General features: G+C 48.5%; 1 protein-coding gene across 4 annotated transcripts; it reads right to left on the bottom strand.

Annotated features, from left to right (window-relative positions):
* Positions 1-103: 103 nt before the first annotated feature.
* On the bottom strand, positions 104-16,556 carry cep164 (centrosomal protein 164). Of its 4 annotated transcripts, none has more exons than XM_029772658.1 (28): positions 16,354-16,556; positions 15,708-15,797; positions 15,325-15,436; positions 14,572-14,803; positions 13,203-13,346; positions 12,942-13,058; positions 12,737-12,814; positions 12,434-12,538; positions 8,187-8,240; positions 7,971-8,048; positions 7,658-7,731; positions 6,886-7,302; positions 6,567-6,698; positions 6,066-6,261; positions 5,782-5,865; positions 5,495-5,617; positions 5,176-5,319; positions 5,030-5,113; positions 4,818-4,886; positions 4,482-4,741; positions 3,969-4,157; positions 3,647-3,845; positions 3,354-3,461; positions 2,121-2,235; positions 1,605-1,904; positions 1,367-1,439; positions 1,106-1,228; positions 104-1,016 (listed from the first exon to the last, which is right to left on the bottom strand). In XM_029772658.1, exons 2-28 carry the CDS (start codon positions 15,790-15,792, stop codon positions 920-922), a joined length of 3,792 nt encoding a protein of 1,263 aa, XP_029628518.1. In that variant the 5' UTR covers positions 15,793-15,797; positions 16,354-16,556; the 3' UTR covers positions 104-919. The 4 variants fall into 4 exon arrangements, with proteins under 4 accessions (XP_029628518.1, XP_029628520.1, XP_029628519.1 ...); XM_029772660.1 differs by having other exon boundaries at positions 8,187-8,243; positions 13,203-13,316; positions 16,354-16,555; XM_029772659.1 differs by having other exon boundaries at positions 3,653-3,845; positions 8,187-8,243; positions 16,354-16,555.
* Positions 16,557-17,100: the final 544 nt, after the last annotated feature.

Genomic DNA, 17,100 nt, shown 5'->3' on the forward strand with positions numbered 1-17,100 from the left:
TGGGTGTCCCAATGAATACAACCCTGGTGATTACTTTGTAATGCAGACAAATGAAATATTGAAAAGCTGCTGCATGAAAAAGAATGAAAGCTTGACATGGGCATTATGAATATACACCACTTTACATTTATTAAAATATTTATAAAAATACTGTAAAAATTGCAACACATCTATCTGCACAGTAAACACACTGGAAGAGGGTCTCTCTTACCAGAATTTCATAGACTGAATGCTTCACAAGTTGTCTTGCCCTTGTAGTGGTTATGGCTTGAACTTCTCATACAGCAGAATTACAACATCATTATACAACGACACTGATCTTTAGTCACTTACCATCTCACATCAGTTATGAGGCTTAGAAATGTAAGATATCAACGGTATCTCTCAAACCCCGATGTCTCTCCTAATAAAGTGAAGCACCTATTAAATATGTAACAACTATGCGTTCTACTTTTGAAACATTTAAATAGAGGCAAAATAATTGGGAAACAAACTGATTTGGTGACTACGGGGCTATTGTCTCCATACTCCCAAGCTGTTCACCCTTGCATGCCAAATGAATGAAATTACAGAAACCACTTCAACAGCCCTAGTGTCCTCTCTTCTGTCACACAATCACAGCTAAACCTGAGGATGAAGAGTTCACTGGAGGTCAGATGTCTTAGAAATGTTTCTTACAGTAATCTGATATGGAAATGTGGTTGCAGAGGAATCCTAGCTCTGGTCCAGGGCGTACCTTTGGTACACACACAGTTGAGGGTGGTTCCTCTAGTAACGCCCTGGACCAGAGCTAGAGGGATCCCTGCATTAAAAGTGAATTTTAAAAACCCACCCCTGTCCTTAGCCCTTTTTCAGTAACAATACAGCTTTATCTGCTTGTGTTGATCCTTGCTCCGTATGTAACTTCTCCCTCCCCCCTTTAGTAATGGTACACTTTAATCTGGTTGTTGTCGTCCAGGCTCAGCTGGACCAGTCCACTCGTAGTTGGGGGGGTCCGATAACGCGTGAACAGAGGTCTGATGAAAGCCTGTTAAGGAAATGTACAAGACTGAACCAAGCTCCATTATAAGTTGTGGTGTGTGTGAGCATGTTTACAGAAGGATACACACTGGGGTCTTTCCTGCGTGTCTCCAGCCATCTCTTGTTGCCGTCAATCAGACCCTGTAGCCTCTGGCCATCCATCTCCGCTGCCTTAGGCTGCATGGAGGACAGACTACGAGCCTGCTCACTAACACATACAAACACACATTTCTTTAGTACCTTCCTTCAACAAGATAAGACTACTGTGAAAGGGATGAGTGACAGTCTAGATTTTTTTTTAAAGAGGCGTTTCCATCATTTTCATGTTCGTTATTTTCATATTTACCTTGCAGGACTGTACCCTGAATAAAGAACATTGGTCCTCAAGGAACTGGTGGCTATGGACTCAATAGGAGCCCCTATAGAAGGGACAAAGAGAAGTGTAGTCTCGTTAAACCAACAACTCCCCCTACCTGAAAGTACACAGACAACCCTGAACGGAGAGTTCTTCAGTCCACAGAACTAAATAGAACGCATATTTAATATAACATATATGATATTGGATGTCTTTGGTTGAGATGTACCAGGGAAGAGCTTGGCCCAGCGGCTGTTGAGCAGGTCCTCAGAACCCCGTGGCTGGGTGGAGGTGCTGTGAGGGGCCCATGCCCAGGAGGGCCCAGACTGAGCCATGGAGAGCTGTGAAAGAGGCATTGAGGTGGGGGTTCGGGGCTGGGAGAGTGGCAGAGGTAGGGGGAGAGGCTGGTAAGGAGTCTGGCGTTGGGTCAGGGAGCCCAGGGCGCCCAGGACTGTGTTGAGCTGGCCAGAAATGTGCTGGAGCGACTCGGCTAAGTGCTGCACTTTAGCTGGCACTGTGGGCTCCCCACCTGGAGAGAGATAGAGAGGGAAAGAGAGAGAGAATGTCGGAAAAGAAGACATAGGGAGAAAAGCAAGGGACGATGAAGGAAGGAAGGAAGGAAGGGGGAAAAAAGGAGAAACGGTGAAGGGGGAGAGAGAGAGTATAAATAACATGGCAGAGGAGGAGTACAGGCCTGTTATGAGTGTGTAAGGAATGGATATTCCCGTATGTGTGTCTCTCTCACCTGGGCCATCATGGCCGTTGCTGACGCTGCTCATATCCGATTCAGTCACATCAAAGGTTACCTTCCTATCAGCAGCCAGTCTGCCCTGGTCATCATAGTAGTGATGATGGGAGACCTGGGCAAGGGAAAGCAAGAGGGAAAAAAAAAACTCCATACTTTTGTACTTTCTAACACGAACACTTGTCTTCTCTTAACATCAATGATTTAGCTGATAACTGCTTTATTGAGGAACGTTTTACTTACAACGATTGGCTTAGCTAGCTACCTTAAGTTGAACACACTGACTGTAAGTCGCTCTGGATAAGACTGTCTGCTAAATGACCAAAATGCCATGTAAAAATGCATACAAAATATGTATGTGTACAAAACATTAGGAACACCTTCCTAATATTGAGTCGCACCCCCTTTTTACTTGAAAACAGCCTCAGTTCGTCGAGGCATTGACTCCACAAAGTGTCGAAAGCGTTCCACAGGGATGCTGACTCCAATGCTTCCCACAGTTGTGTCAAGTTGGCTGGATGTCCTTTGGGTGGTGGACCATTCTTGATACACAAAGAAAACTGTTGAGAATGAAAAATCCAGCAGCGTTACAGTTCTTTTTATTTAACCTTTATTTAACTAGGCAAATCAGTTAAGAACAATGACGGCCTACCCCGGCCTACCCCGGCCAAACAATGACGGCCTACCCCGGCCAAACCTGGCCGACGCTGGGCCAATGGGACTCCCAATCACGGCCAGATGTGATACAGCCTGGATTCGAACCAGAGACTGTAGTGACGCCTCTTGTACTGAGATACAGTGCCTTAGACCGCTGTGCCACTCGGGAGCCCGATTCTTGACACACTGAAACTGGTGCGCCTGGCCCCTACCACCATACCCCATTCAAAGGAACTGAAAGCTTTAGTCTTGCCCATTCACCCTCTGAATGGCACACATACACAATCCATGTCTCAATTGTCTCAAGGCTTAAAAATCCTTCTTTAACCCGTCTCCTCCCCTTCATCTACACTGATATCAATAAGGGATCATAGCTTTCAACTGGATTCACCTAACCAGTCTGTGTCATGGAATGAGCAGGTGTTCTTAATGTTTTGTCCCCTCATTGTATAGTGTGTTGTTTATTAGCAATCTATTGAAGTATGTATAACGTTATGGGCATGGTATGTAGTACAGGTGGTGTACGGGGGCAGGATATGTGGTATATAAACGTTTTATGGTGTAGTACTAAGGCACCTCTTCAGCTACGGAGCTCTCTAGCTGTTGCAGTCTCTCCTCTTTCCTGCGTAGCAACGAGTTCCCCCTCTGCACAGTCACCCTCAACTCCTCCACGTCACTGGCCTCCTGAGGAAGACAAGCGGAAACGAAAGAGAGCGACAGAGAGAGGGAGGGAAAGAGAGCGAGAGACGATCCAGGGACAGTTACACACGGAGGTCAAGCATACTCTCTCACTTCATGAATGTTCAACACAAGGGCGCTAGGGCAGGGTGTAGGAGTCTATAAGGGATAAGGAAGGGAGTCACACTTACACGTACCTGCTGCAGGTTCCTGTACATCTGCTGTGTGGCCTGGGCGTGCGTGGTGGTGTTGGGGTACTGAGAGGAGCTGGACAGGGCCTGCGCTGCCTGCAGCGCTGCCTGTCTCTCACTCAGACGACCACTCTCCCTCTCCAGGAAGCGCCGGGCCTTCTGCAGCGACAGGCCCTCAGAGGAGATATACTGATGCAAGCTGGGAGAAGGACAGGAAGAGAGAAACACACACACACCACATAGAAGTTAGTCAGGATAGAAAGGTGCAACATGCATGCATGCATGCTCTCTCACACACACACACACACACACACACACATACTCATCCAAGCTGCTCTCGCTGTCTCTGGAGATGGGGGAGAGAGGAGGTTCTTTCAGGTGTTCCACATGCAGCACTTTCTCCCGTCCAGCAGAGGGTGCTGCCTCGCTATCCTTCTCCTTCTTCCTCTCCTCCTCCTCTGTTCTGTCCAGCCTAGTAGAAGGCCTCTTGATCTCACTCTGCTCCAGATCACTGCAATAGAATCATGTGTTTGTCCCTGAGAAAGTACCGCTTGAGAAAGAGCTCAATAGTCTGGCAAGCTAGAATTGAAGTCTCCCACTAAGTCTGGAAGACATGCTACTGTCAGCTGCAAGGTGACAATGAAACAGTGTGAACAGAGGTTGACCCCAACTAACGGGCCAGGTGTGTGTGTGTGTTTCAGTGGAGGCTGCTGAGGGGAGGACGGCTCATAATAATGGCTGTAAACCATGCAGTTGATACCTTTCCATTCACTCCATTCCGGCCATTATGAGCCGTCCTCCCCTCAGCAGCCTCCACTGGTGTGTGTGTGTGTACCTGACTCTGCGGCCCAGCCGATCACAGCGCTCCTGCAGCAGCTCCACCTTGCTCTCCAGCCGGTCCCGCTCCTCCTTCATCCTCCTGCTCTCCTCTCTCGCTTTGTCCCTCTCCTCCCTCATTCTCTCCAACTCCTCTCTCACTTTGGTCCTCTCCTCCCGCCCTCTCTCCGCCTCCTGCCTCGCCCTGTCCCTCTGTCCTTCCACCCTCTCCAGATCCTCTCTCAGTCCATCTCTCTCCTGCATGACTCCAGGCAGAGCCTGAAAACATCACAGGCTTAACATCTACAGCACGATGAAGACCGAGGTGGTGGTGGTGATGATGATGAATCCTCACCTCGATTCCTCTGTCTATCTCATCCTCTTCATCCCCAAGCTGCTGCCTCCTCTTCTTCAAATTCGCTGCCTGAACAGTGGCAAGCGGATATGTCCTTTAATCAACAGCGGCCAACCACACACTTACAGTTCGCTCCTTTCCAAAGCCGAGGCCATCCCTAAGTGTTCCAGATAGTGACGCAGACACATATCAGTGCAACAGTGACTGATTACCTGGGTCTTCAGTATGGTCTCCTGGCTCTTCAGTTCCCTGGCCCTCAGCTCCAGCCTGTCCCCCAGCTCCTGAATCTCTGCCTCCTGAGGGATGACAGGTGTTTAGAGATGATGATGTGTGTTCGTGTGTGTGTCTCTGTCCTCACCTTGCGTGTGTGTGTCTGGCGGGTCTTGCAGAGCTGGGAGTCTAGCTGTGTACGGAGTCTTTCCAGCTGGGCGCTGTGTGCAGCCAGCAAGCGATCCCTCTCCTCCTGCAGGACACACAGCAACTGTTCCTTTTGGACAGCCTCCTGGAGGACAACAGCACACACAGACAGACACACAAATAGATCAGGAGTTCATTTCCACAATATTTAACTGCAGCATTACATGTAGGGACAACAGTGCAGAGGCAACAGCCAAAGCAACAATGACAGTAGCAGCAGGCAGGTTACGAGAAGCTGTGACCTTTGAACTGTGTCTCACCTGGTCCAGATGACTCTCTCTGATCGAGTTGAGTTCTCTGTGGTGGTCGTCTTTGAGCTGCCCCAGCTTCCTGGCGTGGTCACGCTGCACTTCCTCCCTCACTTCCTGGAGCACGTCTCCCAACTGGACCAAGTCCCAGTCAGTGGGAGGGATTCATAATGTCACAACACTCCATAGGGTTTAGATTGACTTACTGGTAATATCTGTATCTGCAGTCAGGGAGATGAGGGGTATGGTTTTGTGTACCAAAGGTGGGAAGTAGTGTGTGTGTGTGTGTGTTCTATCACCTCTCTTTGGTACTCTGCTAGATGCTGCTCTGGGCTACGAGGGCTCTTCAACTCCCTCCACCTCTCACTGGCACTGCTTCTCCCCTAAGGAACACAACAACACACTGTCTTCAACCATCACCTGTGTGACACACACCCTATCCTAGACTCACTCCATGTATTTCCCTCACAAAAACCCAAACACATTCAGTTATTTCGAGTACACGTGTGTATTGGAAGGCCCCTCTCCTATATCTCCCCCATTTCCCCTCTCCCAGCTCCTCTCCTACCTCCCACTCTCTCACCTCCTGTTTGAGGGAGCTGAGTTGCTCCTCCCGCTCCCCAAGCAGTCTCCGCTTCTCCGCATGGAGCTTCTCCTCTGACTCCTCCCTCAGTCGCTCCAGGTCCCGCCTCCTCTGGGCCTCTATCCTCTCTCGCTCCGCCTCTCTCTCCGCCTCCAGGGTGGCACGCAGCTTTCTCAGCATCGCCTTGCCCTCCTCCCTGATGAAAACACACATACGAACGTAGCAAGCACGCACACACAATCATTTCTAGCGCAAATCTTTTTTTGTCTTGTTTTTTGTTCAGTGACCGAGCGGTATTTCTATACCTACTGTATGTGTAGAAAGAACAGTATCGCCTAAGCACAGAATAGTTATGTGAAGCAGTGTCGTATTAATATGGCTAGGGTCGCTGAGCATGTGATCTAACGGTCAGTGGAGCACTCCACGGAGATTGCTGTCATATGAATGTGTGTGTGTGCTTAAGCAGATGGATGAATAGTAGAGAGAGATGAGATGAGTCACCTGATGTTGCGTTGCTGGTTCTCTCTCTCCCTCCGGGCCATCTCCCTCAGCTCCAGTAGCCTGCTTTCAGACTCCACACTCAGCCTGCTCTCCTCTTCCCTCCCCTTACTCTGGAGCCTCTCCCTCAGGCTCCTGGAAGACCGGTCAGGACCAGAACACACACACAGCAGCAGGTGAGATAACCAGCACTGTCACACAGCACTAAGCATCAACATTGAGTCACATACTCACACATCACAGCTCACAAATACTACTATAACAGTGGACATGAGTGGAGAGGGAGGTTGACCACTCTGTGGGCTGCTGCCTGAATGCCTACCTGACCCTCTCCTTGCTTTCCTCCTTCAGCCTCCCTTCCTCCTCCTCCTCCTCCCGACTCAGCTCCTCCTGAAGGAGGCGCACCTTCTCCTGCCTCTCCCGCAGCACACGCGCCTTCTCCTCTATCTCCCTCTCAGTCTCCCTCCTCTCCTTCTCCTGGGCCCTTCTGCTGTCCTCCCCCTGTCTGGGGGCTTCCTCTTTGTAGTGGGCGTGGGGGCTCCTAACCAGGCGGCCTCTGGAGGTGTCAGGCCGCTGGACCCCCGGCACCCCTAGGCTGGCGCTGGTGCTGACCCCCTCGGCCCGCAGCCGGGGTTCCGGCTCACAGTGGGAGGACCCTGTGGTCTGCTGGGATTCACTGGGCTGGCTGGGGGGCCTGTCCTCCATCACTGGATCCTCCCTGCCTGCACCATGGAGACGCCTGCAGAGTTTGGGAGGAGGGAAGGAGGGAAGAGAGAGAGTGGAGAAGAGGGAATGAGGGGAGAGAGAGAGGAAGAGAGAGAGAGGAAGAGAGAAAGAGGGAAGGAGGGGAGAGAGAGGAAGAGGGAAGGAGGGGAGAGAGAGAGAGAAAGAAAAAGAGGGGAGAGAGAGAGGAAGAGTAAGAAAGAAGAGTCAGATAAATGATTTGGCTCAGCTCTAGACTTGCAGATCTTTGTGAGAAACAGACTACTGCACCAATGACACTGACAATATGCTTGTATAACAACGTGTGTTTGAGTTCAGAGAGGACATTTCACTGAAATATGGGCATTTATCAGAAAGGCTTGTCTGCCAACCTCTCTGCAGCTTCTGCCCTCTTCCTCCGTTCCTTCTCCTCCTCCGCACTGACTTTCACTATCCCCACTTTGTCCTGGGGAAAATACAGACTTTTCTTTAGGTGAATAGCAAAGGCTAACATAACTCTACATGGCATGATGTAGTGTTCACTCTCAAAATAAAACAACGGTACAAACTGTGCTTACAGACTCTACAGCCAGAGAACCACTGTGACTGAGAAGGAGAGAGAGTGTAGCTGAGGAGGAAAGAGGTGAAGAGGGGCGAGCGAGGGAGAAAAAGAAAGGCGAGGAAGAGAAGGAGAGAGTGTGATACCTGCAGGAGTGGACTAACAGCAAGGGAGAGATCCTTCAGGTCCAGGACTTTCTCTGACAACTTGGAGCCAAAACCAGACTAAAGGGAAAATGGAACAACACTGTTTGCCTTCTACTCAACATACCCCTTGATAATATCTGTTTAAATGTCACATTATAAAGCATCTATTCTACAGGCCTATCTACTGGGACATGATCTTAATCCATAATATAGTACCTTGAGGTCCTCAGTGGAGGAGGATGCCACCTCGATGTGCTCGCTGGCCTCTGACTGCTGACGTAAACACACTCAGTCACTGACATGAAGCATAGTGCTGCCGTATCACCTCAACACCGTACACACACACACACACACGCACACGCACACACGCACACACACACGCACTCACACACAGATAGATAGAAAACATGGATGCATACTGCCATTCTCAGCGACACACAGCAATTATGAAGGCTCTCGTAGCAGGACAAAGCAAGTACAGCAGAAAAGGGACAATACACTAGTCAACAGCACAGTGCAGCCATCTCATTGGTTTGATCAGCAAAGCTTGGGCAGACAAGAGGCAAATAGTGAGACTCTACCACACAAGCACAGGGCTGGTCAAGCAGGCAGTAGAGACAGAGAAACACAGGCTACAGCACTGCAAGTTTGGACTGAGAGGACCGGCTGCCTTGGGGACTGTATAAGAGGATGGGGCTGCCTTGGGGGCTGGTGAGAGGATGGGGCCGCCTAGAGGGCTGGCTGAGAGGATGGGGCTGCCATGGGGGCTGTCTGAGTGGATGGGGCTGCCTTGGGGGCTGTCTAAGCGGATGGGGCTGCCTTGGGGGCTGTCTGAGCGGATGGGGCTGCCTTGGGGGCTGTCTGAGCGGATGGGGCTGCCTTGGGGGCTGTCTGAGCGGATGGGGCTGCCTTGGGGGCTGTCTGAGCGGATGGGGCTGCCTTGGGGCCTGTCTGAGTGGATGGGGCTGCCTGAGCGAATGGGGCTGCCTGAGAGGATGGGGCTGCCTGAGAGGATGGGGCTGCCTGAGAGGATGGGGCCGCCTAGGGGGCTGGTTGATAGGATGGGGCTGCAGTGCTCAGCTCTAAAGGAGGAGGGATGGAAGCAAAACAAGGGGACCAGAATGTTCCAATCCAGTCCTCAGAGCTGACTGCATATACACATATTACCAAAGACACCAATGTGATGTGAGAGGGAGACCATGGGGGGCTGGATTCACCAGGGTTGGGACTTGAGCCAACACAGCCCCTCAGGGAGTGGATTGGTGTCTCCTTTGGCTGAGAGAGGGGCAGAGGTGCATGCAGAGGGGGAGCACACAGGGCAGGGGCCACGATATGGTCAAAGCACACCAAACCCCTACCTCTGCTGGTAGAGGGCTTTGTTTGGGCACATTCTTCTTCTTCCCCACATACACCTCCATTTTGTCACTTCGTTTAAGGTCCGCTAACTTCTTCTTCCCCAGTGACTTAGCTTGGACCGTTTGTTGCTCGAGTCTCTCGATTACTTCCTCTGAGCTTGTGGATGTTTTGGGTTTCGGTGAGGCTTGCACGATCTGAATGCAGTTTTCCACCACCTCATCACTGTCTTCTTCAAGTCTGTCTCCTTCCTTTTCTTTTCGTTTGCTTTTGATGCACCCCTCCACCTCCTCCTCACTGCTCTCCTCTCCTTCCCTAGCCTGTTTTTCACTCAGCGAGCATCTCTCGAAGACTTTGTCACTTTCCTCCCCCTCCTCACTTTTCACACACCTCTCCCTCGCCTCCTCAGGTTCATCTTTACCCTCCTCCCCTTCCTCACTTTTCACACACCTCTCCACCACTTCACTCTCTCCCTCCCCAGCCTCCTCTTTACCCTCATCTTCCACCTCTTCCTCACTTTTCACACAACTCTCCACCACCTCACTCTCACCCTCCCCAGCCTCCTCTTTACCCTCATCTTCCACCTCTTCCTCACTTTTCACACACCTCTCCACCACCTCACTCTCACCCTCCCCAGCCTCCTCTTTACCCTCATCTTCCACCTCTTCCTCACTTTTCACACACCTCTCCACCACCTCACTCTCACCCTCCCCAGCCTCCTCTTTACCCTCATCTTCCACCTCTTCTTCACTTTTCACACACCTCTCCACCACCTCACTCTCACCCTCCTCAGCCTCCTCATCTTCCACCTCTTCCTCACTTTTCACACACCTCTCCACCACCTCCCTCTCACCCTCCTCAGCCTCCTCTTTCACCTCCTCCTCTTTCAACCACCTCTCAACCACTTCATCACTATCCTCATCTCCCTTTGCCTCATCTGCCTCCTCTATACTGTCTCTAACAGTCTCTTCCTTCCTTTTGAAATGTCTCTCGCCCACTATCTCACTTTCCTCTACATCTCCTCCCTCCATCTCTTTCATATATCTCTCTACTACCTCATCACTCTCTTCCTCCTGTTCCCCCTCTTTTTCCTCTCCTGCTTCCTCACTTTTAGTGTCTCTCTCATCTGCTTTTGGTTCTTCTTCACTTTTAACACTGCTCTCAACTAGCTCATTGCAGTCCTCCACCTGTTTGTCATGACCTACCTCTAGTTCTTCATTTGTAACACACCGCTCTACTACCTCATCACTCTCTTCTTGCTCTCCAAGATATCTCTCCATCATTTCATCACTTCCTCCTTCCTCATTTTTATTGACATTTTCCTCAACTACGTCACCAGTCTCCTCTTCCTCCCCATCCTCACTTTTTACACACCTCTTTATGACCTCGTCACTTTCCTCCTCTCCCTCCTCCAACTTTCCTTCACACTCTACCTCCTCACTGACCTCAGCCTCAACGTCCTTGCCCTCCCCCTCCTCTTCCTCTCCTTTCTTCTTCTCACTCGCTTGCCCTACTTCTCTCTGGTTCTCCTCTTCACCTCCTTCCTCCTCAGCCACACTCTCTCTGTCCTCTCCCCACCCCTCATAATCTTCTTCCTCCTCTCCACTGTCTCTAGTTTTAGCAGGCTGGGGGTCTGGGGTAGGGGGGCAGACCCCAGCAGCACTACTGCAGTCCCTGCTGCCTCCGCTTGGTGGGGAGGAGAGGAGGTGGCGTCCACGAAGGGAGTCCTTGGTTGGAAGGGGAGGATGGTGGCCACCAGAGAGAAAGAGAGGGAAGACGTGCATAGACACAAACACAAAAATAAAGAAAGTAGGGGGAGGAGTTGGGGATATTGTGACAAGGAGAAGACACAGGGACCTGAGCAGCATGCAAACCACTCACGCATTCCGTAGGTAGAGCTCATCGAAAGAGAACAGTCATGTCAACAACAAACACAGAGAAGTGTGACAATATCACAGGAAGTGCACAGTTAAACACACACACACACACACACAGAAAGACCTATAAGACCAACGTAAAGGGTGATCAAATGAAAGACTCAGATGGCAAAGCAATAACAGTGACAGTATGAGGACAAGAGGACCAACAGAAAGAAACAGTGGCAGCCGTGACCATAGCACAGCTCCCACTGACACAGCAGCTACACAACCAGGAAGAGATAGACACACAAGAACCCGAAACACATGTTTAAAGTCACACACACACACACTTATGAGAGTTGATAAATGACAAAGATGTTATGTCTGAATGAATGAATAGGCCTACACATTTTCCCAATGATAGCTTACATATTCCATCCCTCAAAGTGTTGGTTTTGGTTAAAGGCAATCTAGTAAACAAGAGCAGTTCTATCTAGGTCTGCATCTTGTGATCTCTCTTCAGATAGATCCAATAACATAGTCATGGGTTTGTTCAATATATCTAAGTATACAGTGCATTCGGAAAGTATTCAGACCCCTTGACTTTTCCACATTTTGTTACGTTACAGCCTTATCCTAAAATGTATTAAATCGTTGTTTTATCTCATCAATCTACACACAATACCCCATAATGACAAAGCAAAATCAGGTTTTTAGAAATGTTAGCAAATTTATTTTAAAAAAATTATGGAAATCTTATATAGACAGGTGTGTGCCTTTCCAAATCATGCCCAATCAATTGAATTTACCACAGGTGGACTCCAATCAAGTTGTAGAAACATATCAAGGATGATCAATGGAAACAGGATGCACCTTAGCTCAATTTTGAGTCTCATAGCAAAGGGTCTGAATACTTATGTAAATAAGGTATTTGTGTTTTAAAAAATGTATACATTTGCAAAAATGTATTTACATTTTTTTTTTAAACGTGTTTTAACTTTGTCATTATGGGTTATTGTGTATAGATTGATGAGGGGAAAAAATGTTTCAAATTTTTTAAATAAGGTTATAACGTAACAAAATGTGGAAAAAGTCAAGGGGTCTGAACACTTTCCAAATGCACTGTAGGGTTTAAACTACTAGAAAGTCCTAAAACTAACATACACCACAGGATTGACAGTGGGATGAAAAGAGAGAAAGAGACAGTGAGAGAAGTAATAGATTGAGCCACATCAGTAGTGTGTGAGTTACCTGCTGAGAGGGGGGCTCAGGGCTGTGCTCTCCAGACAGGGCCAGGTCCTGTAGCTCTGCTTCTGTCTTCTCCTCTGGCGGGGCCAGTCCACTGGCCTCGCTGTCCTGTTAGCCACACAACACACACGGCTGAGCCTAAATCCATTATACAGAGAGGTTTTGTAATGTAATAATGACATGGGACTGTGCTTATCTGCACTGGTATCATACACTGACAGAGTTGAAAGTAGGTGAAAAGTCCTAAAGGGGCTATGCCATAAAATAGACATGGTGTTGTTGTGCATTGTGAAAAAGGTAGTGTACCTCATACTGCAGCCCTCCTCCCAACACATCCAAGTCCAGGTGGAGGTTCTGTAACAGTCTGGCCGAGCCACGACGACTCTGCAAACAGCATCACAGTCATACATCTAACTTATACTCCACAAATTAGACACTTCTATTCTCCAAATATTCTGTTTCACCGTGCCCAGAAAGGATAGGTATGCACTTTGCCAGTTGAAAGTCATACCGGCTGCTCATCCTCTGAGATGTTATCCTCGTCATCCTCGAACCCAGGCGGAGAGAAAGCCACACGCTCCTCCTGTCGCCCTCCCAGTAGACTGGACCCGAGGCTTGAGAGAGGACCCTTAGGGGAGGGAAGGAAGGAGGAGAGACAGAGAGCGAGAGATACAAGTTTAGAGACTTTCAACAGCACACCATAAGAATAAGGGTAATACAGTACATAAGGTAATAAACTATCTTCATTTTTCATCAAGGTGAAAACTCTTACCCCAAGGGGAGTCTTCAGGGGCTCCAGCCCTCCAGAGCTGCTCAGGGACCCCCTCAAGGCCGGGCCATCAAGACCCCGCAGAGGAGCAAGGCTCCCCAGGCTCCCCAACGGGGCCTGCAGGGGCCCAAGGGTCAAGCTTAATGGCTGAGAGACAGAGAGACGCACGTGAACAAATATGTTGTGTAGAGAGGGTTCAGGTTAATAGTAATCATCATGATATTCAAGGATCTCAGTCAAATTTGGTATACTGCTCCTATCACTCACCTGCTTCTACCAATCCTTCTCCTATAATTACAACAGTTCCTTGACGCTCTGAGGCCGTCTTACCATTTCCTGTCTGTAATCTGTGGTCCTACCTGCAGAATTCCTGCACTGCCCTGCTGGATCAGCCATGCTCTCTCCCATCCCGTCTCTCGGCTGAGAGGTAGGTAGGGGAACATGGGGCCAGGGGAGAGACAGAGAGGGGCCAGACAGGGGACGAGGCCCTGTTCACAGTCCCTGGCATCAAGTAAGTGAACTCCTAGGATGATCTTTCCCTTCTGCTTGGCCTTCTCTTCCCTCATGTTTCCATCATCACTGCCCCAGGTGTAGAATGACCATATGAAAGCATTTGGGGTTCAATAGCCTTTCCTTCCTCTACCTCCACTTCTAAACAGACCACCTTGTCGCTGAAATCACTACTGCTCTCCCTGCCCTCTTCTGCTGCCTCCCTCCATTCCACCACCTCCTCAGTGACAAAGCCCTCTGCTCCCCTCTCGAGACTACCATGACTAACTGCATCAGCTTGACTCTGTGTTTCATCAGTGGGCCCTAGGCCAAACCCCACTGCCCTGTCTCATTCCTCATTGTATGGTGCTAACCTCCCATGTCAGTTTGAACCCCCTACCAGGGAACCTTTCACTGTTCCCAGGGGTGTTTCTGTCTGGCTCTCCTTCAATGCAGGCCTTTCCCCTTTGTTTACAGACGGCTAAGAAAGGATACACATAGGAAATGGAGAATGACTTAGGACAATGACTTATAACTTTATAATCACTATATCGGTATAACTGTATCACTTAGCAACTGGGGGGCATGAAGCAACCAAGCATAAGTATGTGACTGTTGTGTTGATGACCAAGACAATATCAAATAATAATGTATTGGTTCAGCCAAGCCACTCTAAACGCCTCATCTTTGTACTTTGTTCCCTTTCTATTTTCTGCTACGCCTCAGTGACTAAGTGGAATAGCCTTGCTTCTTTGACATTATTTAGAGTTGAAGTTATTTCCAGACCAATACATCTACACACAACAGCACTGCAGTGTTCTGAGACATCTGTGAGTCACTTCATGCGCTTGGTGTATTTCAGAACATAACAACACCCACTCACTCCTGGTGGCTTCAGGAGCTCTTGGTCTTTTGCCTTCTTCTTTTTCTCCTTCTTGTCTTTTTTCTTTTTCTTCTCCTTTTTAGCACCGGTGGTGGGGGGCCCGTGAGGCTGGGTGCCGGCTCGTTCTCGCTCCTGATTTACCAGGCTGCGGTATTGCTCGTCACACGGGTGGTCCCAGGTGGACTGGCCCGAGGAGAAGTTGAAGTAGTACACGTCCCCCGTCACGTCTTGACTGCAAGAGGGGGGAGAGTCACTTCAGCACCTCAGAACTCAGAGAAGGGAGAAGAGACCAGTGAACATATGGTGTCTGGGAATACTGGGAAGTCTACCAGTGTTGACACACTACTAGGGGCCAGAGATGGAGTCAATGTCAGGCGTCTTCAAACTCAGATCACAGTAAAAAAGACTGTGAATCGAGACCATGACCGAGACAAAACTGATCCATGAAAGAGAAGGGTGACATTGTGACCAGTCAGTAGTAATTTGTTGTTAATGAATCACTATCAAAAAAGTACTGTTAAAAATAAAATTTAAAGTACTGTTTCACTGCAATTAAAAAAACATGCATTTATGGAAGTCAATGTTGGGGTAGCACAAAAAGCATCCCCCATCTACAAATGTGTTGACCATCCATACACAGGTGAGAATATTTGTGTTCGGTTTCAAATTCACTTGATTGGATGTTACTGACCGACGCCACCAGGTTCAGACTCCATCTCTGGTACAGTGGCAGATGCCTGCCTGCCTGCTTACCAGGGTTTCCATTCGGGAGGCAGTGGGGCAACAATGCCCTCTCTGGCCAGCCATAGGAGCTCGGGCTCCCGATTGGGATCAATGCCAATCTCTCGTGCGTACTCGTGGATCTCTGACAGGGGAGGGGAAGAAGCAGTGAGGAAAATCTCCAGCTAACATTACATGACTTCTCACACAACCAAAATAAGTTAGTGAATGTGTCAGATGTGGCTTATCTATGTAAAAGATCATTGCTTGGTTTTGAGATGTGCCTATGTGTTCGATGCCCACTACAACACTTTGCACCATCCTCGTGTAGTTGTTTCAGCAATGTAGCTTACAGTCTACTGATCTGTCAACTAGAAAGGGAGCCATACTGCCCCTTCTGTATCCTTCTGCTCTACCTTGTTCAGAGGGGATGTAGTTCTCATCGTAGTCCTCTTCCAGGATCAGCTGGTCTCCAATCTGCAGAGCAGCAGCTGCTGTCATGGTTACTTAGAGGGATAAATAGTAATGTCGTAGATGCCATTTGAAAAGTGTAACTATGTTCTATTGTATTCTAAGTAGCGCATGCATCACTACAAAACAAACCCCATATGGGACCTCTGTGTACGGTCATATACATCTATGCTATTAGGTCATGCAAACTCTATCCACGTAGCTAGTTGGCTAGCTAGCTAAGTGTAGCTAGCCACAATGATCAATCCTTTACCACAGTTAAAAGAGGAAACCTTTTCAAAAACGAACTAGTTAACTAACGTAGTTACTGTAGTTAAAACTATATTCGCGGCTTTAGCTACGTTAGTTAGCTAACGAGCTAGCTACATTAGTTGGCCGTTAAATTAGAATAATAACTCCCATAATGTTGTTAACATGGTTTCATAGCTAGCTACAGTAACGTTAGCTGGTTAACCGTAGGTTTCCAGTGACAGACCAATGCGGGGTGGCGCCACATCTCAGAGGAAACCGTTACAGTAGCTAGCTAATTCGCTAACATTGGCATATTAGCTAGAAACTTCAATTTGTACAAAAAACGTACGATTTACCTACCAAACTACAAGTTGTTCTCCTAACCCAGTAAGGGAAAGATCAGTCAAGCGCGATTATTAACGACATTTTCCCTTACACATGAGTAGAATGGTTTCACTGGGTCTGCTAGCTAAACAACAACATATCAAAACAGAATCCGGTGATGGAGCGTCCAGGACGCTTTGTCCGTTTCCGGTTCCAGCCCCCCTAGCAACCATGTAGCACCCACCTACTACTCAGACATATCCCGGTAGATTGGACAAAAGTGATGCAGAGGACACCTCTCATTGGACCTAATCACCGCCCAACAAATGATTTACAGTACTGTAATTTATAGCTAGTACAGTATAATCCCGTTAGCAGGTAATCACATAGTTCAATATGGTAGTGCTTTCATATGTCCACATTCTCATTGGAAACGTGAATGGATTTCGCAGACAATTTACATGAATAAACTTAGCAAAATACATGTAACCACCGTCAGTCTGTCAAAAATAATTGCTCAATTGAACCAATCACATCAGGGTTTTTTTGTTTTTCCCTCTGTGATTGGTCCCTGAGCCCATAGGAGGCAACTCTAAAATGTATTTTCTCTTTCTGTAAAGCCATACCTTTATCCACTTCCACTGTCTTCCAAGAGTTAGTTCAGCTTCACTTCAGTTTGCTCCTAAATTCATGCACCTTGTTTGAAGAGTGAGGTAGCTGCAGGGTTTCTCCCTTAAACACAGGTCAAATTAGTTCAAATTGAAGACTCTAATTTGCATGCAA

Source organism: Salmo trutta, chromosome 13 (assembly GCF_901001165.1).
Source record: "Salmo trutta chromosome 13, fSalTru1.1, whole genome shotgun sequence".
Lineage (NCBI taxonomy): Eukaryota > Metazoa > Chordata > Actinopteri > Salmoniformes > Salmonidae > Salmo > Salmo trutta.